A 25,054-nucleotide genomic window follows, 5' to 3' on the forward strand; every position below is an offset into this window, starting at 1 on the left:
TGTGCAGTACCCGTGAAGTTTCACACACACCTATAGACCGTCCCCGAAAACATTACAGGTGGTTAAATACATGAAATAAATTACCTTTGTGTTTCTTTCTACTTCAAACAAACCAACAAAAAACACATGCTACTTTCCCTAGCAAACTTCCATAAGAAGTTTTAACAATGCCAGTACAATAATTTCATTAAAATTGTGACTCATTAAAGATTTAGCTTCACCTTCATTGAAATTTAAGGAAAACAGTCATTTGAACAGCATTCTTTGAAGGCTTAACATGTACCATGTGATTGTGATGACTTTTGTATCATTAAATAGCTCTTCTTTTGCAAATAACATTTACCTAACAAGGTGAGATTATAATTACATTTATTATTCCCAATCATAGTTATTAATATTAGATAAAAGTGGAAATAAATCTTTGCTATACCTCTGAAAGATAAGCAGCATGGAATGTTTTCTCAAGATAAAGTTCATCCACATTCTTCCAAATTCCCAAACTTTTAGGAATTGGCAACACACTGCCACTTGGAAATAGGGAGATGACAGACTCGGGAGAATAACTGCCACTTTTATTAAACTGCAGGTATTGTGGTGTACTAGCACATTTAATGTAATCCTTATATTCCTATGAGGCAGGTACTCTTGTTATTCTCAATGACTGGTGAGGAAACTTGTTTAATCCTTATAATCCTATGAGGCAGGTACTCTTGTTATTCTCAATGACTGGTGAGGAAACTGGGATTTAGAAAGGTTAACCAATTTGTCCAAGGTCACATTAACTGGATGTAGCCAAGTCAGGACCCAAACCCAGGCTGTTTGACTTTCATGGTCTAAGCTCCTATCCTCTACAAATGGGGGAAAAAAAAAAAAAAATTCTGGGGATAGACATATCCTGATTAGTGAGAAAAGACAGCGGTGTTTGAGGAAGAAAGAGAACAGCAGAGGCAGAGACTACCCAGATAGAAAGTATTTTGTCTGGAAAGAGTCTTGGATTAAACATCAGGAGGTGTGGGAGCCCTTTCCCAGGGTAGCACTAGTGTGACCAAAAAGAGATCAATTCTCTCTAGCCTCATCTGGGAGGAATACATTCACATACAGCATAGGGTTATGTTAAAGATAAAAATGAAACTTCCAAAACACCATGCAGATAGTAATCAAATTTTTTAAATGAATTTTTTTAAATGAACAACAAAAAAGAACATTTTATTGATTTAACCATCATAGAAAATGCCATGGTAGAACTTAAACTACAAATAAATTATCATTTTTTCTTTTTCTTTCTCTCTCTCTCTTTTTTTTTTTAGAGACTGGGTCTTTCTCTGTTGCCCAGACTGGAGTGCAGTGGTGCGATCTTGACTCACTGCAACCTCCACTCAAGCAATCCTCCCACCTCAGCCTCCTGAGTAGCTTTGACTACAGGCATGCACCACGACACTCAGTTAATTTTTTCATTTTTTGTAGAGATGGGGTTTCGCCATATTGCCCAGGCTGGTCTTCAACTCTTGGGCTCAAGTGATTCTCCCACCTCGGCTTCCCAAAGTATTGGGATTACAGGCATAAGTGATCATGCCGGGCTTGAACTATAAATATATTAATAAACATTAACCTAAATGATGTCAAAAATTGTCCTTTTCCATTCCCTGATCACATCACTGTCACCTAAAATCCCAAAAAACATACTTTCAGTGTTAGTAAGTTTTATTATGGCAGAAGACACTTATGAAATCATAAACTCAAACCATGGCTAAGATTAGCTCAATTTGAGTCAATAAAAGTATGTACACAAATTTGTCATATCTGTTTCTTTCCTTTTTTTGAGACAGAGTCTTGCTCTGTTGCCCAGGCTGGAGTGCAGTGGCACAATCTCGGCTCACTGCAACCTCCGCTTCCCGGGTTCAAGCAATTCTCCCACCTCAGCCTCCCAAGTAGCTGGGACTACTGGCATGCACCAATACATCCAGCTATTTTTTGCATATTTAGTAGAGATGGGGGCTTTGCCTAGCCTCAAGCGATCCACCTGCCTGGGCCTCCCAAAGTGCTGGGATTACAGGCATGAGCCACCACACCCAGCAAATTTTTGTATTTAGTAGAGACAGGGTTTCACCATGTTGGCCAGGCTGGTTTCAAACTCCTGACCTCAAGTGACCCACCAACCTCAGCCTCCCAAAGTGCAGGGATTACAGACATAAGCCACCCTGCCAACCTATATCTATTTATTCATATTGTAAGACCTGGAGCAGAAGAATCTAGCAATACTGTGTGGCCTATAAAAACTGAGATAAATGGACGTTTTTTTAAGCCACTAAGTTTGTGGTTGGTTGTTCTACAGCAGTAGAAAACTAATAGAGTACCTGAGACAATTTAGATAACAAAAAAAACAGTTATTAACTCCAGAGTTGAGAGTGAGAGACTGCACAAGAAAGGAGGAGTAATCATACTGTGCGTAGGTTTTAAATCATGTCCCCGATCCTCTGACATGACTGTCTTAATGTCTGTGGCCCCCTCCAAGCCTGGCCGGCCTTAGTGACTCACTCATACCCAACTGAACGTCACAGAAATGACACTGAGGAACTTCCCAGGCTAGGTCAGTCACTGCCCTGATCTCTAGAACCCATTTGACCAGAGAGTTCAGCACTGGATTTTCAGGCAAAGCACAGGTTTTCCATTTTCCGTTTACTATTTATGTAGTTTCCATCCACTATTGTACTTTGTCAATATATCACCCTTAGAAACTTCAGCAAGAGGAGGGATGGCTGAAATGAAGTAGAATGTGGCCATTCCTGGATCCTCCACCCATAATACACCAAACTACACCATTAACCTCTGACACAGACCAGCCACAATAACAGCAACAGTAGCAGTCACAATAATTGAGGAAGGTAAGATATTTAAATATTTAAAGAGAGGAAGGTTTGTCAATTACTGGTTGAAAACATGTCTCTTGCTCCATTTTATACCCTGGAAAGTTCTACCAATTTCATTTGCTCTAAAACCCTAAGCAATCTGCCTAACTTTTTAGTCCCTACATTTGTTTTTGTTTCTTTGTTCTTTCATTTTGCTTTGTTTTGTTTTAGAGACAGGGAATCACTTTGTTGTCCAGGCTGGAAAGCAGTGATGCAATCATAGCTCACTGCAACCTCGAACTCCAGAGCTCAAGCGATCCTCCCATCTCAGCCTCTGGAATAACTAGCACTACAGGCACGCACCACTACACCTAGCTAATTTTTGTATATTTTTTTGTAGAGAAGGGGGTGTCTCACTATGTTCCCCAGGCTGGTCTCAAACTCCTGGCTTCATGAGATCCTACCACCAGCCTCCCAAAATGCTGGCATTAAAGGCTTGAGCCACGGTGCCCAACCAGTCCCTATATTTCTAGTCCAATAAACTAAAAAAATAGTATTCGGTTGAATGAATAAATTTCTTGAAAATATTTCAACAAAAAGTCTTCTCATGGCTAAAATAAACTTTCATCTTATTAGTTAAAATCAACAAATACTTATGGATAAGGCACCATGAGATAAAAAGGTATGACAGAGTCCCTATCCTCAAGGAGATTATAATAAAAATAAGTAGTAAAAAAAAAATTTTTTTTTTTTTTTTGAGACAGAGTCTTGCTCTATCACCTAGGCTGGAGTGCAGTGGCGCAATCTCAGCTCACTGCAACCTCCACCTCCCCGGTTCAAGCGATTCTCCTGCCTCAGTCACCTGAGTAGCTGGGACTACAGGCATGTGCCACCACACCTGGCTAATTTTTTGTATTTTTTTTAGTAGAGACAGGGTTTCACCATGTTAGCCAGGATGGTCTCGATCTCCTGACCTCATGATCCTCCCGCCTCAGCCTCCCAAAGTGCTGGGATTACAGGCGTGAGTCATCAAGCCTGGCAAAAAGAAAAAATTTTTCTTAGACAGGGTCTCACTCTGTTGCCCAGGCTGGGATCATAGCTCACTAGAGCCTCGAACTCCTCAAGCAATCAACCTCCTGAGTGGCTGGGACTATAAGTGCATGCCACCATACCCAGCTAATTTTTGTATTTGTTGTAGAGATGGGAATCTCACTATGTTCCCCAGGCTGGTCTCAAACTCCTGGCCTCAAGTAATCCTCCTGCCTTAGCCTCTCAAAGTGTTGGGATTACAGGAGTGAGCCACTATGCCTGGCCAAAAATAAATACTTAACTAAGTATAAGGCAGCATATGCTAAATTCTGTAAGAAATGCTATAAGAAAGATCATGTGCCCAGTTGAAGGGCCAAGAAAGACCTGTATAAGTATTTGAATAATTTCCTACTCCAAAACCCTAGACCTTGTCTTCACCTTAAATTAACGCATGCTTCAAAGCTTAAATTTTGAAACCCTCTTTCAGATTAAACTCTTAAAGGATACAAAATTCTAGCTAAATAGGAGGAATAATTTCCAGTGTTCTATAGCACCGTAAGATGACTACAGTTAACAGTAATATATTATATAGCTTCAAATAGCTAAAGGAGAATATTGAATGTGTGCAACACAAAGAAATGGTCAATGTTTGAGATGACAGATATCTATCCTAATTACCTTGATCTGATCACTGTACATTACATGCATTGAAACATCACTATGTATCCTATAAATATATACAATCACTATGTGTCATTAAAAAATAAAGAGGATTAAAAAACAAACAAATAAATGTTGATTGGGGGGAACCCTTATTCCCTCTCCATGAGGCTCCAGCAGCGAGAGGATTATTCTTCACTGCCCAGGGAAAAGCAAGTGGCTAATCCTACTAGTAGGACTGGTGAAGTTCTTTCTACCTCACCCTACCCCATCTTCAAGTGGGAAAAAGAAGGAATAAGCAACGTTTTGGCCTTAGGTCTCCAACAATTCATCAGAAGCTCTGTATTTAGTGGTTGTTGAATCCTGTTCAGCCAAAGCTGTCCCCTACTCTGTATTGTAGTCTCAAAGACTGAGAAGAGCAGAGAGATGTATGATTTATCAATCCGTCAAATATCTAGCAATCCCTTTCTATTTCTGTTCAATATGCCCTATAAACCATCAACCCTGGATCAATTCATTTGTTTGTTCTCTACTCCCACTTAAAGAAAATGTTATAAGCACAGGGAGTAACAACATTACTAAACCTGATCTCCAATCTTTGGTAGACATCACTCACTACTTAGTAATCATCTATAGGTCCCTGCTCAGTTTTGATTCTCTTTTTCTACAGAAGCAACTATTAACCATCCTCAACTTTCACTCACAGCAGATAACCTTATCCTTCAATTTCACTGAGAAAACAGTATTTGGTTTTGAAATATATAAACTTTCTGGCCACGCCTGCCTCTGTAAGCTTTCTGTCTCCCGTTCAACGCTGATGTCTTAACCTGCGCTCTGATTCCTACGCCCATCAGCTTACTCAGCAATCATGCTTCATCAGTCATTCCCTCTCTCTCCTGAGTCTTCAACTTTTGGTTCTAACTATGCCTCATCTCTTCATATAAATGCATTCAAAATCATTTTTAAAACACAACAAAAGAACAACAACAAAACTAAAATTCTCTTCTGGGCGAAACATTTTACTAGCTATCTTTGTTCTCCTTTTAACAGCCAAGCTTTTAGAAAACAGTTACCTACCTTATCTCTGCCTGCCTTTCACTTGCATTCACAGTGCAACCTAATGCCTGCCCCCAGGCCAACCCCACACTGAAACTACTCACATCAATGGGACCAAATGACCTCCAAATTAACAAATTCAACCATCACTTTTCAATTCTTTGACTTGACCTCTCTACAGTATATGACATGTCAAAGCATCTATTTTGAAACTCTCTTCTGCTTGGTTTTTATAACATCACTGACTCCTGAGTCTCCTTTACTTAAGAATGCTCTGAGTCTTTATTGGTTAAACCTTGAATTTTAACATTTTCCCAGGACTCTATTCTTGGCTTTCCTCTTCTCAAACTAAACTCTCCCTGGGGATTGGGGGAGATGGGAAGGAATATTTACACTATGAATTATCCCACATGCCCATAAATCAATAAGGCAACATCTGAATTCATCTGTGTCCTCTGTTTCCCCCACCCTTACAAGTGCTCACCTCTATCATGGCACTGCTGTACACCTGTTTAGCAGTCTGTCTCCCCTGCCCTGGCATGCCTAGGGGATGGACACTGCACACTGCTGTCAGGAGTAGTACTTTTCCCGGGAGGACTGGGGGTGTGGATGGGAGTGACAACAGAGCAAGAACAATGCACCTTTGAGGACCTAGGGAGTATGTAGTTATAAAAAGTAGCCACAGGAAAATGGGCTGAACAATGCCAGGAATATCTTGAGGGAAATTATATACATACACATTCACCTCTGAATTTCTTGTGCTTAACACATGTTGGGAACTCAATCCATACTTTGTGAATGAAAGAAGTTGGGAAAAAAATGGGTTATAATAAGCTTTGAAGAATTGGTAGGATTCTCACAACGATAGATGGGGGACGAATCACTGAAGTCAGAGGGAAGAGGAAAAGCACAGGCACAGGTAGAATTGCTGCACTGGTGGGACAGAGAAGGACAAATTAATTGTCCGGTAATACTAGAATGCTGAGGCATGATCTTACAAGATCTGAAGACTGAGTTGGGGATGCCATTCGCAGGCAATGTGGAACCAGTGACGCCTTTTTAAGCAATGTGATCTGTGATCAGAAAAGAAGAAACCGGAACAGAGCTGCCGAATGAATTACCTAAGTGAGAAGTGAAGCCCTGAACTACAGCAACTGCCTGAACGATGGCAACTGGGGTGAAATGGAGTGAAAGCAGACTACATAGAGAAAATATTATTTTTAAGACTGAAGGTAAATACGCTTTTTAAATATTCAAGAACAATGGAATTAATTGAAGTATTAATTTAAAGGAGGTGAAAAAGTTAAAGCATTAAAATTAAAAGGGAAAAATTATAAAATTTTTAAAAAGTATATTTAACTCCAGCTTAAATGAGTCATAACTGGTACTGGGTGTTAGAATATACAGTGTATTTAAAGTTGATTGTGTTGGTAGGAACTCCAACATGCATAAGTTAACAACAGTTTGCAACTGAACAGGGCATTCTGTACATGCTTAAGAAAGGTCATTCTATAACTTTTAAGAAGGGAGTTAGCAGAATATAACCATACCGTGAAGCTGTTGTTAGCATTTTTCGTGCTTGCTTCAGCTACACTAGCATCTGAGAGGTCAACTTCATCAAATATCAGAGACTGTTAATGAAAAAAAACATATAAAGACATTAGAAGAAAACCTAACTCAATGCTCTTCAATACATTCTTTCAATACAGGAATTAGGAATAGAAAATGGGGGGAAAAAAAGTTAAGTTGGTGGTACTCTCTGCAATTTCTTCCTAGAAAGGAAAAATAAAAGCATAAAGTACAACTAATTCAAAAAACCCCAACTGAAAAGGACTTGAAAGACCTCCTGGAAACACTATTTCAATGCAAATGTTCTGTGCTCTCTGGAAGCATAACAGCTACCACTTATGGGGAACCTGCTGAGTGTGTGGCATACACATGCACAATGCAATCTCTCTGAAGCTTGTAACAGCTCTACCAGGGAGGCAGAGGCAATATCATTGTTTCCAGGCTTGCAGGGTGAGAGCTGAGAACTAGTCCTGGCTTAGCTCACTACGAGTAACTGAACCTTGTGAACCTTATTTTCCTCATCTGTAACTATGTGTTCAAATGAGGTAATGAATTTGCTTTGCAAGTAGCAGATGACCTTTTCTGTATACTCTTAACACGCAAGGTAGCAAGTAGGAAGTCCTAGTCAATAAATGTAGGCTTCCCACTTTTAGTCACTCATTGTTCACACTCATTCATCGTTCTTCCAGCAAGGCAGGCATAATGGTGCACCACCAGAACTGCGGAAACTAGAACTTGAAGTAGTTGACAGTTGGACTTGACACTGAAGTAGACTGTAGAACTAGCCTACTTCAGTTCAACCAATCTGACTGTAAGACTTGTTCATTGACTAGAAGGAATCTACAGTCTAGCACAGGAGATTAAATAGACACAACTAACTTTACGGTAAGATAGACAAGAGTAAAAGAGAAGAAATACAATGAAATGCTATAGAAGGTCACAGATGATTAATTCAGCAGAGAACTGAACTCTCTCTCTCTTGTGAATCATGGAATAAGGAGTATTTGAGGGGATCCTGAACAGGGAACTTTGTTAAGTGCAGATGGAAAAGGCAAAGTCATCATAATGATGGTAGCATGAGCCCAAACTGGAGGCTGTCAAATAGCCAATGCTGTCTAGAGATAAATGTGAAAAATCAGGATGGAGCCAGATCAGGGACAATTCTGAACATAATGACTTGTAAAATAAGATTATTTTACATGGTTATTACTTCTATAGATACATAAACTCAGAATTAGGTTTGTTTGCTTGTTTTTACCTCCTGGTGTACAATTCTACCAATTATATCAGGAGCATACATTTATAAAAATGAAAATAATTGATTATTCAACTGGCACAGTAGCCAGAAATCCTAATGTTTATTTTTGAATATTAAAATATGAGTTTTTACAAATGGCTTCTCCCAAAACTGTATTATTATTATTTGATTCAACTGTTACGTAAAAAATATTTTAAGTCTTGATTTGATTTCCATATGATTTTTATTCCTAATTACCAGCATACTGGAGTGATTAGTTTATGTCGGGTACCATGTAAGCTCTTGATGTGTATTTTCTCCTTTAAGCCTCCTCTCAGCAACACGTGCTGTCCACAGCCCCTCCACTGGAATATGCTGGAAGTGGGATATGAGCTCTCGTCTGAACACAGAGCATGAATTCTTAGCAACTACAGCAGCTCTCTCTTTCTCTCATGGTCAGGGAAAGATTTACAAGGTACAAGGTGGAAACCAAAAACGTTGCATTTATTACATCTAATAAGGTTACATTTAATGCTTTATTTTAATTGTCAAGAAAGAAGAAAGGAAAAAAGAAATGAAACTATACTAGGGCCTACTTAAAAGATTATTCTTAGGGACATGTTATGGAACTGACTCAAATAGACCCGCTTGGGATGGGGTCCACGATGGATCACATTTACATTGAATTCATGTAAGAGCACAATGCTACAGTGCGCTTCCAAAACAAAAACAGCTTACAGAACCAAAATTTTACATCCATCCACAGTCTCAAATGCTTAAACTAGTATTATCTTGAATTACCTTTGAGTCCTTTGCGTAGTAAAGGGTGCGGCCTCGAAGTTTGAAGTATCGCTTTTTCCACCTTTGGAAAGAACTGGTTTGCTTCAATAGCGGTCCCTCTTTAATACTGGTCTAGAGAAAAGCAGAAGCACAATGACACAGTTACAATGAAATTCAAACCCAAATGAAATGCAGAGCCAATGGTGCATTTTCATTAACATTTGGAATAATATTTCTCATGCCTTACAAATTACAAGAGAATATGTTACTCTCATCACAGCTTTGCATATGTGCAAAGCCCCAAAGAGCAAAAGTGAATTTGACATGGTTCCCTGCCCACAAAGAATTCATGAGTAATAGGCAAGACACATGCACATACACTAATACTTGCAATACAGTGTTATGCGCACACTGCCTTGTATATAGTAAGTACGGTGGAGGTGCAGTATAATATGATTACGAAAGAGCATAGGTCCTGGAGCCAGAGACCTTGGGTTCACCTCCTGGTGCCACCACTTAGTAGCTGGATGATCTCAGGCAAGTTACTAAACTTCTTCATGGCTTTATTTATTCATCTGTAAAATGGGAATGACAATACGACACACCTTATAGGGTTGTTGTGAGAAATAAATAAAAAACACGTTAAAGGACTTAGGGCATGGTGTATAGTATGTGCTCATTAAATGTTAGCTACTATTAGCCAGGTGTTATTTCTAACATATACACAGTACTGTGCAGGTGGTCCAGAGAAGGAAGCATTAGCTCACCTCAGAGGGAGTCAAAGCAGTGTTCCCAGACAAGGTCCCAAGGTGGGTCTTGAAGGAGTTTATCAGAGATGGGGGAAGGACATTTTAGGTATGTGCAAAAGTAGAAAGGTTAAAACATGGATATTTGGGGCATCTGCAAAGAGTTTTCTGCTATAAATGCAGTGAAGAGTTTGCAAGAGGGAGCAGAGGGAGATGCAGCTGGAGGAGGTAGGCAGGGACGCTGTGGCCCTGGGCCAGGCTCTGGTTAAATGCCTTAGGTATGCTAGCTCATTTCGTTTTCGGCAGCAAAATACTTTGAACCTCTTTGACCTCATCTAGCGTTTCCCTCTCTTGATTTCCTCCATCACAATGGCTGCTTTCTTCTGCAGTGGGCCTACATACTCCTGCTGTAGGCTGGCACTACCTCCCCTCTCCTCCCTCAGATATCCCTCTGGCTGTCCTGTCCCCTTCACCCACTTCAGGTCTTGACCATCTCAATGAGACCCACCTGAGTGACTGCGTGTTTCACAGTGAAACTTGTGCTTGCTCACCATATTTTCCCCCATCCTGATCTTATTACTCACCCCACGAAGTACTTTCCATCTTCCGACACATAATGTCATTTACTATGCTTATTGTGCTACCCCTATTAGAATATAAGGTCCCTGAGTTTATTATATCTAAAACAGTTAAATTTAATGTTTCATTTTAATTGGATGGAAAGAAAGGAAAAAAGAAAGCAAACTGCACTAGAGCCTTCCTATAGGATTACCTTAGAGGCCATGTCACAACACTGGCTCAAATAGACCCCCTTAGGATAGGGTCCAAGATGGATCACATTTATACAGCATTCAATAAAGAGTTACAGTGCTATAGTGAGCCTCCAAGACAAAAACAGCTTGTAGAACCAAAATTTTAAATCATCCCACTGGATTGCACACTGACAACATCTCCAGCGCCTAGAACACTATCTGGTTCATATGATAATGAGATCTATACGAATAAATGGCAGGTGCTGAGATCATATCTCTGTTTGATTCCACCGTTCATTTCCAACTTTTACACAACATTATTTCTTACTTACTACCATAAAGACATAATATATTGAGAAAAGTTTGTTGTCTCCAGTAAGACAGTTAAGTTGCATTAATATTTACTTTGAATTTCAGTAAGAATTTTACTCTACAGCTTGCTCTAAGACTGTCTTCCTGGAACTGTTGTGGAATCATTACAATGTAATCGTAACAAAACACTTTTGAAAGTCAGTACCAAAGAGCCAATTGAGAGTCAGACAGACAGATTTCAAGCCAGGCTCCAGCATACAATAACAGTGTGAACCTGGACAAATTACTTCAACTCTACACCTCAGTTTTCTCTCCTAAAAATCGGAAATAACAATACCAACTTCACAAGTTTGTTGCATCTAACTTAATTATAAGATAATGCCTGTAGAGCACTTAGTACACTGTCTGGGTTAGAGAAAACATTCAATAGATGGCAGAAAGTGTTATTATTATGATATCATTATGCTATTAAGTCCAGGGAGTGTTTGCCAGGCATCAAATTATAAGAGCTTTTTGTAAGAAGTAAATAAGTGTTTGCAGCCACTGTCAGGACAAATAACAGCTGGAGTAGGACTGTATCAAGAGAGGAGGTTACAGGAGACAAGAGTCAGAATATGCTGGACACAACAGGGAGTGTGCTTTTTCTTCTAAGTGCAAAAAGCTAGTGAAATGTTTAAGGCAGAAAAGTGACAATGGGAAACGGGTGAGAAAGGAGGTGGTGACTCGAATGGCAGCCACGGTGGAAAGCCACTGCCTTAGACTAGGGTAGGGTCTAGCTGCACATCTAAACCAATTACAGCTGTTGGAGTCCACACAGAAGCAATGGTGAGAGAGGCCTCCTGAGAGGAAGCAGTGAGAAAGGCCAGATGTCGGGAGAAATCTTGCCCTTAATAAGCTTCATGTGGCAGCAGCTAAAAGTGCTCCTGGAGTGAAACTCCAGGCCCCATTTTGCACAAACTCTTAAGAAAAATAAGATTCAATGCCAGCATTCTAAGGCCTCCCTCCCCTGTCTTTTTTTTTTTTTTTTATAATTGCAACTCATTTTTTATAGTGTAAACCACCATTTCAATGTCCTACCACATGGCGCCAGCTTAATATATACGGGTGGGGATAGGTCATCTTCTATCATCTCTCCCATCACCAGAGCCCAGGACCCATGTAAACACAGGGCAAACCCTATCACCAAATACACTGTTACCACCACTCACTGTAGCAGGAATTAAGAGGTCCCCAAGTCTCACTCCAAAGCCTACTTACTGTTAGCAATATTTCATAACATGGAATCCCAATACAGAAAGGAAACAACACGTACAGCAATTCACACTGACTTATATTCTATAACTACCTTTTTATTCCATAAATCACACTAAACTTTTGCTTATAACAATAAAAATTAAAACATATTCCTAACAAAGGTATTTTTAAAAAGGGGAAAAACATAAATAACAATATAAATTTTTAAATAAGTCAAATTAATATAATTTAAATCTATTGAGGTTGAGAGTATTAATAGTAAGTGCATATCAGTATTAGCTGCATGTCAAAATTATCGGAAATATTCAGATTTATTATGTGACATTTATACCAGAAAGACTAAAAATCCATATTTATCATCTAATTATTTTGTATCTTTTAAATAGTCACACATCTTAAGAATGCACCCCTGAAATAAAATCTATGTTATCACCAATTAAGTCAGAAATACAAACCAAAGGAAGCAACATTACAGGAAAGAAAATGTACAGCTTTACTGAGATATCATGATCGTATTAGAAACTGCACATGCTTAAAGTGTACAATTTGATATGTTTTGACATACAAATATGGCCATGAAACCACTACCATAGTCAAGATACTGAACATACTCGCCACAATCAAAACTTTCCTTGTATCCCTTTATAATCGCTGCCTGTCCCCAGGCAGCCACTGGTCTGCTGCCAACAGCTGCTTCACATCCTCACCCACATTCAGTCAGTCACTTTAATTTTAGGCATTCTAATAGGTATATAGTATCTCATTGTGGTTTTAATGTGCATTTCCCTAATGACTACTGATTTTGAGCATTTTCCTGTGCTTATTTTTCACTTGCACATCTTCACTGATGAACTGTCTGTTTGAATCTTCAGTCCATTTTTATAATGGAATTGTCTGTTTCCCTATTTTTGCATCTTAAATAACCTTTACATATTCTAGATGCAACGTATTTATCTAACATGTGATTTGCAAATATTTCTTCCCAGTCTGTGACTTGTCTTTTCCTTATATTCATGGGATCTTTTGAAGATCAGAGGGATCCTGAATTTGATGAAGTCCTATTTATCCATTTTTTTCTTTTATGAATCACGTCAAATCTAAGAAAGCTTTGTGTAACCCAAAGTCACAAAGATTATCTTCTATGGAAAAACATTATTTGTACATGCATGACTATTAACCTCAACACAGAATCTAGTCATTCTAATTTTCAGCTGCTCTGTTACTAATTTCCTGTCTACATTGCTTTTTTTTTTTTTTTTTCAGAAAATATGAACAGGTATAATTATCTAAAATATTGGTTTGTAGCAATTACTCTGTAGATAGACACTGAGGAACATCATAAAATGTATAACTTTTTGAAATTTATAATATACATTTTGCATATCTGTAAAGAGGCACCTCCATATCTGCGGAATTAGTGACTTAATGTAGCTAGTATGTAACTAAGGAACAGACCACAGTTCTCTGCGTTGGCTTTTTGGTAGCAAATGGTGAAAGTACAAGCTAATCCAAATCTCTGTCTTTTCTAAAGTTAGTCACATCTTTTTATAAGGCTAAAAAATATTGTGGTCTTGGATCATATACATTTTTTAGTCAAATCAAAGAATGCCTTGCAAAATTATTTGGCTAAAGTAATTATAATTCTTAGTGAAAATTCATGTTTAACTCCAAAACATGCCCACTCTTTATTACATTCTCTGAAGACAAAATTTCCTCCTATTCATCTACATAGGTGGAGCATGTCTTCTTGATCCATGTTTCAAAATATGTGCACATATCATATGCAATGACATGATATGCTAAAAGTCTAATCTAAAAAGCTTTCCCAGGACCTGTAGAAAACATTAAGAATTATGACGAAAGACTGACACTGTCTGTTATAATTTGATGTCCCCTGTGAAACTTACCTTGAAATACAATCCTCAATATAGCAGTGTTGAGACCTACAGCCTTGAAGAAGCTATTAGGTCATGAGTGCTCTGTGTACATGAATGGATTAATCCATACATAGAGTAATGGTTAATGGATCAATAGGCTGACATGAGAGTGGAACTGATGGCTTTACAAGAGGAGGAAGAAAGATCTGAGCTAACACAAAAGCATGCTCAGCTCCCTCACTGTGTGATACTCTGTGTTACCTTGGGACTCTGCAGAGAATCCCTGCTAGGAAGAAGGCTCTCATCAGATGCCCAGCTATGCCCTTGGACTTCCCAGCCCTCAGAACTGTAAGAAATAAATTCATTTTTCTTATAAATCACCCTGTCTCAGGTGTTCTAAGCAACAAAAAATGAACTAAGAGACTGCCACTCTTTATGTGGCATAATGAGATGCTAAATCTTGTGATGACATCATGAAGCACTCATGCCCTCTCCTTCCACTTTCCTTTCTGCCTTCTTTCACCCTTTAGCTTCCCCCTTTGGTCAACAACCAACATATAGTATAAAAGTTCGCCAGATATTATGTAGTCTAGCTACAAAGAACTATCATATCCCTCATCAAGAACCTAACTGGGGTAGTGAGGAAAATTTTTCATGCTGCACTTCAGAAAGAAAAGTCTGACTTATGAATATTTCTTTTTTTTTTTGAGACGGAGTCTCACTATCACCCAGGCTGGAGTGCAGTGGCCGGATCTCAGCTCACTGCAAGCTCCGCCTCCCGGGTTCACGCCATTCTCCTGCCTCAGCCTCCCAAGTAGCTGGGACTACAGGCGCCCGCCACGTCGCCCGGCTAGGTTTTTGTATTTTTTAGTAGAGACGGGGTTTCACCGTGTTAGCCAGGATGGTCTCGATCTCCTGACCTCGTGATCCACCCGTCTCGACCTCCCAAAGTGCTGGGATTACAGGCTTGAGCCACCGCGCCCGGCAACTTATGAATATTTCAAACACAAATGGTCATTAGTAATGAGAAGGTCCTTATTCTGGCTAACTGTGTAAAGGACTCTTGAGGGAGAGACTCCATGGCGAGGAGATGTACATTCTTCATTCATCACACAGACAGTATCCACTAATGAAGCTCCAAGTGAAGGACTCTCTGTGTCCCAGGAACTTGGGTTCCAAGTTAGAACTAGGAGTACATCTTTCCATAGAAACCATGTCATAAATTTGCCTTAATGCTTAAGTCCCCATGCTATTCTCTCATGTGTCTAAATCCCAAGGATACCAGTTGCCTAATACTTCTATGGGTATAGTGGTGAGAAGGAATGAATCCTGACACAGCTGCAAAAAAATCAACAGGAAGGTCACCGGTAAATTAGGAGGTCAATCTCAACTGAGGATAGGTTTTACCTGCCTTTTGCCTTAGCCTGGATTATAAACTACTTGCAGTCCAGGAGGTCTATCTCATTTGTCTTTGTATCACTACTGTGAAGGTTCTATAATTTATGTAAGTACAGATGCTCCTCAAGTTACAATGAACATACTAATAAACTCATCGTAAGTTGAAAATATTGTCAGTCAAAAATGCATTTAATACACCTAGCCTACTGAACATCACAGCTTGGCCTAGTCTACCTTAAACGTGCTCAAAACACTTATGTTAGCCCACAGTTGGGCAAAATCATTTAATACAAAGCCTATTTTCTAATAAAGTATTGATTGTCTCATGTAATTGAATACTGTACTGAAAGTAAAAACAGAATGGTTGTATGAGTACTCAAAGTACAGTTTGTACTGATTTCACACCATCAGAAAATTGGAAAATCATTGAGTTGAACCACTGTAAGTCAGGGAATGTCTAGTGTGTGTGTTGCATCTGTGTACGTGTGTGTGTGTGTATATGTGTGTGTTTAATACATATTATTACTTTCATAGAAAAATGTGGTCTACGTTCCAAACAACCAGTTCATAAACAAACTACTTCTGGAACAAAGTCTAGCTGTGAATTGGGGTCTGCACATAAAAAGGAAAATGGGCAAACTAATATCTGTGACAGTGGTTCATAACTTAGTTGGATCAAGATGCCTTTTCAGAATCTGTTGAAAGTTGTTAATACTATCTCTCCAGAAACATGCGTGCGTGCACGCACACACATACATAATACACACACTGAAAATTACATACAATTTTAGAGGGTTCATGAACTTTCGAGATCCACTGTAACTAAAAATGATGGCCTCCATATAACAATAAATTGGATTAGTGTTTTGGTGGTTGTTCTTTAAATAATTCGATTAGTTTTTTTGGTTGTTGTTTTGTAAATAAATCAGTCCTTAATATGGTTATGAGTAACAAATATTAATTCTTTTAAACTTTCTCTTCAGTTAGCTTAATGGTCTCCTATACCATTTGAAACAGTGTAATTTGATATTACTTGAGGTTAGAGAGCAATAACTAAAAAATTTTGAGTTCCAATTTTCTGTTGCATTTTCAGCAGTAGTTAATAATTATATAACCAAACATATCCTAAAATATACAGGCATTTCCTAATTCAAAAGTTTGAAATATACTTATTTATTCAATTTGAAAATTTTACTTTTGAAGATATACTACACAGTTATTCTTCCCAAGATCATTAAACATTATTTTATAAAAATGAAAAGCTTACCCTAAGAAAAATTAATTTGAACTCAAATGTTCATCCCTTCAAAACACAAAAGAATACATTTTCATTCCATGTTTTCAGTCCTAGATTTTTTTTCAAAACAAGATTGGAGATGTAGAATCTCTGGGTAACACATTATTTTCACTTTAGACTAGGAAAGATCAATTAGCACCCACACCTCAATAACCTGAAATAATCAAACAACGGTTCAGAGTCTTTAATGTCCTATCCAGTTTCATAGCTCACTGCTTCATAAAGTGTGCACTTGTGACTCATAAAAGGACACTACCATACAGAGAGATCAAAATATAATATGAGGAAAATATAACCACAGTGGAAAGGAAGTATCAAAGGTTGTATTATCAATATTTTAGTGAGTTATTCTTCAAAAAAAATTCATTCATCATTTATGATTAAAAAGAGAATGTGCAAAAAATAAGAGATATAAAAATCAAGACTTAATAGTATGTTAAATAATTAACCTGATCAGAAAGAAATATGAAGTGTTCATCTAAAAATATACAGATTACATGGCACAATGTGAATATACTTAAAGCTACTGGAATGCACATTTAGAAATGATTAAGATGGTAAATTTTAGGTTACAAAATTTTTACCATAATATAAATACTTTTTTTGAAAAGAAGAGATTACAACACTGTTTTTTTTTTTTTTTTCTGCATCTGTTGAAAAGTTTTAAATAGTTTACGTAGATACACTTATTATATTTGAATGAAAAGGTTGGTGTACTTTACTTTTCAACGAATACACCAATTTTACAATTCTTTCTTCTTTTTTTTTATTTTTTATTATACTTTAAGTTCTAGGGTACATGTGCATAACGTTTATATCATGTATAACTCCCCAATGCAATCCCTCCCTCCTCCCCCCTCCCCATGATAGGCCCCAGTGTGTGATGTTCCCCTTCCTGAGTCCAAGTGATCTCATTGTTCAGTTCCCACCTATGAGTGAGAACATGCGGTGTTTGGTTTTCTGTTCTTGTGATAGTTTGCTAAGAATGATGGTTTCCAGCTGCATCCATGTCCCTACAAAGGACGCAAACTCATCCTTTTTTATGGCTGCATAGTATTCCATGGTGTATATGTGCCACATTTTCTTAATCCAGTCTGTCACAGATGGACATTTGGGTTGATTCCAAGTCTTTGCTATTGTGAATAGTGCCACAATAAACATATGTGTGCATGTGTCTTTGTAGTAGAGTAATTTATAATCCTTTGGGTATATACCCAGTAGTGGGATGGCTGGGTCATATGGTACATCTAGTTCTAGATCCTTGAGGAATCGCCATACTGTTTTCCATAATGGTTGAACTAGTTTACAATCCCACCAACAGTGTAAAAGTGTTCCTATTTCTCCACATCCTCTCCAACATCTATTGTTTCCTGACTTCTTAATGATTGCCATTCTAACTGGTGTGAGATGGTATCTCATTGTGGTTTTGATTTGCATTTCTCTGATGGCAAGTGATGACGAGCATTTTTTCATGTGTCTGTTGGCTGTATGGATGTCTTCTTTTGAGAAATGTCTGTTCATATCCTTTCCCCACTTTTTGATGGGGTTGTTTGTTTTTTTCTTGTATATCTGTTTGAGTTCTTTGTAGATTCTGGATATTAGCCCTTTGTCAGATGAGTAGGTTGCAAAAATTTTCTCCCATTCTGTAGGTTGCCTGTTCACTGTGATGGTAGTTTCTTTTGCTGTGCAAAAGCTCTTTAGTTTAATGAGATCCCATTTGTCAATTTTGGCTTTTGCTGCCGTTGCTTTTGGTTTTAGACATGAAGTCCTTGCCCATGCCTATGTCCTGAATGGTACTACCTAGATTTTCTTCTAGGGTTTTTATGGTATTAAGTCTAACATTTAAGTCTCTAATCCATCTTGAATTAATTTTCGTATAAGGGGTAAGGAAAGGATCCAGTTTCAGCTTTCTACTTATGGCTAGCCAATTTTCCCAGCACCATTTATTAAATAGGGAATCCTTTCCCCAATTCTTGTTTCTCTCAGGTTTGTCAAAGATCAGATGGCTGTAGATGTGTGGTATTATTTCTGAGGACTCTGTTCTGTTCCATTGGTCCATTTCTCTGTTGTGGTACCAGTACCATGCTGTTTTGGTTACTGTAGCCTTGTAGTATAGTTTGAAGTCAGGTAGCGTGACGCCTCCAGCTTTGTCCTTTTGACTTAGGATTGTCTTGGCAATGCGGGCTCTTTTTTGGTTCCATATGAACTTTAAAGCAGGTTTTTCCAATTCTGTGAAGAAAGTCATTGGTAGCTTGATGGGGATGGCATTGAGTCTATAAATCACCTTGGGCAGTATGGCCATTTTCACGATATTGATTCTTCCTATCCATGAGCATGCTATGTTCTTCCATTTGTTTGTGTCCTCTTTGATTTCACTGAGCAGTGGTTTGTAGTTCTCCTTGAAGAGGTCCTTTACATCCCTTGTAAGTGGATTCCTAGGTATTTTATTCTCTTTGAAGCAATTGTGAATGGAAGTTCATTCCTGATTTGGCTCTCTGCTTGTCTGTTACTGGTGTATAAGAATGCTTGGATTTTTGCACATTAATTTTGTATCCTGAGACTTTGCTGAAGTTGCTTATCAGCTTAAGGAGATTTTGGGCTGAGATGATGGGGTTTTCTAAATATACCATCATGTCATCTGCAAACAGGGACAATTTGACTTCTTCTTTTCCTAACTGGATACCCTTGATTTCTTTCTCTTGCCTGATTGCCCTAGCCAGAACTTCCAACACTATGTTGAATAGGAGTGGTGAGAGAGGGCATCCCTGTCTTGTGCCAGTTTTCAAAGGGAATTTTTCCAGTTTTTGCCCATTCAGTATGATATTAGCTGTGGGTTTGTCGTAAATAGCTCTTATTATGTTGAGGTACGTTCCATCAATACCGAATTTATGAGCGTTTTTAGCATAAAGGGCTGTTGAATTTTGTCAAAAGCCTTTTCTGCATCTATTGAGATAATCATGTGGTTCTTGTCTTTGGTTCTGTTTATATGCTGGATTACGTTTATTGATTTGCGAATGTTGAACCAGCCTTGCATCCCAGGGATGAAGCCCACTTGATCATGGTGGATAAGCTTTTTGATGTGCTGCTGAATCCGTTTGCCAGTATTTTATTGAGGATTTTTGCATCGATGTTCATCAGGGATATTGGTCTAAAATTCTCTTTTTTTGTTGTGTCTCTGCCAGGCTTTGGTATCAGGATGATGTTGGCCTCATAAAAAGAGTTAGGGAGGATTCCCTCTTTTTCTATTGATTGGAATAGTTTCAGAAGGAATGGTACCAGCTCCTCCTTGTACCTCTGGTAGAATTCAGCTGTGAATCCATCTGGTCCTGGACTTTTTTTCGTGGATAGGCTATTAATTGTTGCCTCGATTTCACAGCCTGTTATTGGTCTATTCAGGGATTCAACTTCTTCCTGGTTCAGTCTTGGGAGAGTGTAAGTGTCCAGGAAATTATCCATTTCTTCTAGATTTTCTAGTTGATTTGCGTAGAGGCATTTATAGTATTCTCTGATGGTTGTTTGTATTTCTGTGGGGTCGGTGGTGATATCCCCTTTATCATTTTTTATTGCGTCTATTTGATTCCTCTCTCTTTTCTTCTTTATTAGTCTTGCTAGCGGTCTGTCAATTTTGTTGATCTTTTCAAAAAACCAACTCCTGGATTCATTGATTTTTTGGAGGTTTTTTTGACTCTATCTCCTTCAGTTCTGCTCTGATCTTAGTTATTTCTTGCCTTCTGCTAGCTTTTGAATGTGTTTGCTCTTGCCTCTCTAGTTCTTTTAATTGTGATGTTAAAGTGTCAATTTTAGATCTTTCCTGCTTTCTCTTGTGGGCATTTAGTGCTATAAATTTCCTACACACTGCTTTAAATGTGTCCCAGAGATTCTGGTATGTTGTATCTTTGTTCTCATTGGTTTCAAAGAACATCTTTATTTCTGCTTTCATTTCGTTATGTACCCAGTAGTCATTCAGGAGCAGGTTATTCAGTTTCCATGTAGTTGAGCGGTTTTGATTGAGTTTCTTAGTCCTGAGTTCTAGTTTGATTGCACTGTGGTCTGAGAGACAGTTTGTTATAATTTCTGTTCTTGTACATTTGCTGAGGCGTGCTTTACTTCCAATTATGTGGTCAATTTTGGAATAAGTGCGATGTGGTGCTGAGAAGAATGTATATTCTGTTGATTTGGGGTGGAGAGTTCTATAGATGTCTATTAGGTCCGCTTGGTGCAGAGATGAGTTCAATTCCTGGATATCCTTGTTAACTTTCTGTCTCGTTGATCTGTCTAATGTTGACAGTGGAGTGTTGAAGTCTCCCATTATTATTGTATGGGAGTCTAAGTCTCTTTGTAGGTCTCTAAGGACTTGCTTTATGAATCTGGGTGCTCCTGTATTGGGTGCATATATATTTAGGAGAGTTAGCTCTTCCTGTTGAATTGATCCCTTTACCATTATGTAATGGCCTTCTTTGTCTCTTTTGATCTTTGATGGTTTAAAGTCTGTTTTATCAGAGACTAGGATTGCAACCCCTGCTTTTTTTTGTTCTCCATTTGCTTGGTAGATCTTCCTCCATCCCTTTATTTTGAGCCTATGTATGTCTCTGCATGTGAGATGGGTCTCCTGAATACAGCAGACTGATGGGTCTTGACTCTTTATCCAGTTTGCCAGTCTGTGTCTTTTAATTGGAGCATTTAGTCCATTAACATTTAAGGTTAATATGTTATGTGTGAACTTGATCCTGTCATTATGATATTAACTGGTTATTTTGCTCGTTAGTTGATGCGGTTTCTTCCTAGCCTCGATGGTCTTTACATTTTGGCATGTTTTTGCAATGGCTGGTACCGCTTGTTCCTTTCCATGTTTAGGGCTTCCTTCAGGGTCTCTTGTAAGGCAGGCCTGGTGGTGACAAAATCTCTAAGCATTTGCTTATCTGTAAAGGATTTTATTTCTCCTTCACTGATGAAACTTAGTTTGGCTGGATATGAAATTCTGGGTTGAAAATTCTTTTCTTTAAGAACGTTGAATATTGGCCCCCACTCTCTTCTGGCTTGTAGAGTTTCTGCCGAGAGATCTGCTGTTAGTCTGATGGGCTTCCCTTTGTGGGTAACCCGACCTTTCTCTCTGGCTGCCCTTAAGATTTTTTCCTTCATTTCAACTTTGGTGAATCTGGCAATTATGTGTCTTGGAGTTGCTCTTCTGGAGGAGTATCTTTGTGGCGTTCTCTGTATTTCCTGAATTTGAATGTTGGCCTGCCCTACTAGGTTGGGGAAGTTCTCCTGGATGATATCCTGAAGAGTGTTTTCCAACTTGGTTCCATTTTCCCCCTCACTTTCAGGCACCCCAATCAGACGTAGATTTGGTCTTTTTACATAATCCCATACTTCTTGCAGGCTTTGTTCATTTCTTTTTCTTCTTTTTTCTTTTGGTTTCTCTTCTCGCTTCATTTCATTCATTTGATCCTCAATCGCTGATACTCTTTCTTCCAGTTGATCGAGTCGGTTACTGAAGCTTGTGCATTTGTCACGTATTTCTCGTGTCATGGTTTTCATCTCTGTCATTTCGTTTATGATCTTCTCTGCATTAATTAGTCTAGCTGTCAATTCTTCCACTCTTTTTTCAAGATTTTTAGTTTCTTTGCACTGGGTACGTAATTCTCCTTTAGCTCTGAGAAGTTTGATGGGCTGAAGCCTTCTTCTCTCATCTCGTCAAAGTCATTCTCTGACCAGCTTTGATCCGTTGCTGGCGATGGGCTGCACTCCTTTGCAGGGGGAGATGCGCTCTTATTTTTTGAATTTCCAGCTTTTCTGCCCTGCTTCTTCCCCATCTTTGTGGTTTTATCTGTCTCTGGTCTTTGATGACGGTGACGTACTGATGGGGTTTTGGTATAGTGTCCTTCCTGTTTGATAGTTTTCCGTCTGACAGTCAGAAGGACTGTCTGTTGGTCTGTTGGAGATTGCTTGAGGTCCACTCCAGACCCTGTTTGCCTGGGTATCAGCAGCAGAGGTTGCCGAAGATAGAATATTGCTGAACAGCGAGTGTACCTGTCTGATTCTTCCTTTGGAAGTTTCCTCTCAGGGATGACTCCACCCTGTGAGGTGTGGGGTGTCAGACTGCCCCTAGTGGGGGATGTCTCCCAGCTAGGCTACTCAGGGGTCAGGGACCCACCTGAGCAGGCAGTCTGTCCGTTCTCGGAGCTCAACCTCCGCGTTGGGAGATCCACGGCTCTCCCCAAAGCTGTCAGACAGAGTCGTTCGCCTCTGCACTGGCCCCGGCTGCTTTCCCTATTGGACCTCAGCTGTGGGCTGTCCCCAGAGGTGGAGTCTACAGAGACAGGCAGGTTTCCTTGAGCTGCTGTGAGCTCCACCCAGTTCGAGCTTCCCAGCGGCTTTGTTTACCTACTTAAGCCTCAGCAATGGCGGGCGCCCCTCCCCCAGCCTCGCTGCTACCTTGCGGATAGATCGCGGCAGACTGCTGTGTTAGCAGTGAGGGAGGCTCCGTGGGCGTGGGACCCTCCCGGCCAGGTGTGGGATATATTCTCCTGGTGTGCCTGTTTCCTTAAAGCGCAGTATTGGGGTGGGAGTTACCCGATTTTCCAGGTGTTATGTGTCTCAGTTCCCCTGGCTAGGAAAACGGATTTCCTTCCCCCTTGCGCTTCCAGGTGAGGCGATGCCTCGCCCTGCTTCAGCTCACGCTGGTCAGGCTGCAGCAGCTGACCAGCACCGATTGTCCGGCACTCCCTAGAGAGATGACCCCAGTACCTCAGTTGAAAATGCAGAAATCACTGGTCTTCTGTGTCACTCGCGCTGGGAGTTGGAGACTGGAGCTGTTCCTATTCGGCCATCTTGCTCCGCCCCTACAACACTGTTAAATGTCCAGAAAGTCCTTGGGATAAGAGCTAAAAACTTTTAAGAGGGTAATGTAGCTTCTAGTCTAACAAAGTTAGTGAGAGAAGGAGAAAGAAACTACATTGAATATCATGGAAAAGCCATCTCATCGTGTTCAGAACTCAAGACTTATGGCCTAGCACTGACCACAGGACTGCTTTTTGGACCAGACTGCAGATGACCAGTAACACCATGGGAAGCCACCTCAGCTAAGAGGAGGTCTCTGAACTTTGTCATGTGACATCATGTTACTTTTCTGTTACTGTAAATCCTTTCCTCTTCTTTCAGATGCTTGGTCAGATTCATTCGCATACGAATTCTTTATTTCTTTTCCTGAAAATGCCTAAAATATGCAGCCCAGTCATGCCCATTCAATACAGTCCTATTTCAAGACGCTTTGAGGAGAAATACGGGAAGCCTGTTGTCACTGCCAAGGGGGATTAGGGAGAGTTATATGGTGAGCTGCATCACTGTAGCATCTGGTGTCACCCAAGGTAGGCAGCCCGTAATTCTTAAACCCAAACACAGAACATTAAAGTGCTATAAAAATATATCTTGGCCAAAGAATAAATCATTTGGAAATTCAAATGGCAGAAGTGGGTGTATTCGGATTTTTGTAAAGTTCTGTTTAAGGCAATGGGGAAGAAAAGTTAATGTTTGGTCTATTTATGTCCTAAAAGCACGGTTTTAAGGAAATGTAAATACCCTACTTCATTCTCCCATGGTTATGTGGGTAATTTCCTAAAATGAAAATCTAGTTAAATTACGCCACCGCTTGAAGCCCTTCATTAGCTCTCTTCTGCCTTCCATATAAAGTCCAAGCTCCTACATGTACCATAGAAGGCCCCTACGTAGCCCTCCAAACGTATGGCCTGCCCCTCCCAAGCTCCTTCCTCTGCCCTCCATATCCTCTGCTCCATTTGTCTGTCTTGAAATCTATTCATCTCAACATTCATCCAGCACCATTAGCCCTGGGAAGGCTTCCTTGACCCTGCAGGGGAAGGAAGAAGCCACCACTCCCATCTTTGGGTCGCTAACACATCCTTATCCTGTCTGTGTAACAGCATCTATGACGCTGAACAGTGTCCATCCACATGTTTATGGTCCCACCAGGTCACGGCCTTTAAGAGGGCAAAGACTGCATCCTCCCCATTTTTGTAACATCACCGTCTGTGGTGTTAGGTAACACATCAGAGGGCCTCCATAAACAAATGTTGGTTGACTTGACCTAAACAACTTTTAGCGACAGTATAAAATAGTACGTAAGGTAACTGTGCATTATAAAACAAAGAAAAACATTAGAAAACGGGAAAGCCCTGGGCCCCTGATTGAGGGGAAATGGTATCAATAAGTAAACAAGAAACACAG

General features: G+C 39.5%; 1 protein-coding gene across 3 annotated transcripts in view; it reads right to left on the minus strand.

Annotated features, from left to right (window-relative positions):
- DGKH (diacylglycerol kinase eta) overlaps positions 1-25,054 on the minus strand; it is a 222,378-nt gene that overhangs the window by 111,389 nt on the left and 85,935 nt on the right. For all 3 annotated transcript variants that reach the window (XM_033234140.1, XM_033234136.1, XM_033234149.1), the window contains exons 3-4: positions 9,199-9,309; positions 7,142-7,222 (exon numbers count right to left, since the gene is read on the minus strand). In XM_033234140.1, coding sequence (XP_033090031.1) covers positions 7,142-7,222; positions 9,199-9,309 — 192 coding nt within the window. The remainder of the gene's footprint in view (positions 1-7,141; positions 7,223-9,198; positions 9,310-25,054) is intronic.

Source organism: Trachypithecus francoisi, unplaced genomic scaffold (genome assembly GCF_009764315.1).
Source record: "Trachypithecus francoisi isolate TF-2019V2 unplaced genomic scaffold, Tfra_2.0 Contig01461, whole genome shotgun sequence".
NCBI lineage: Eukaryota > Metazoa > Chordata > Mammalia > Primates > Cercopithecidae > Trachypithecus > Trachypithecus francoisi.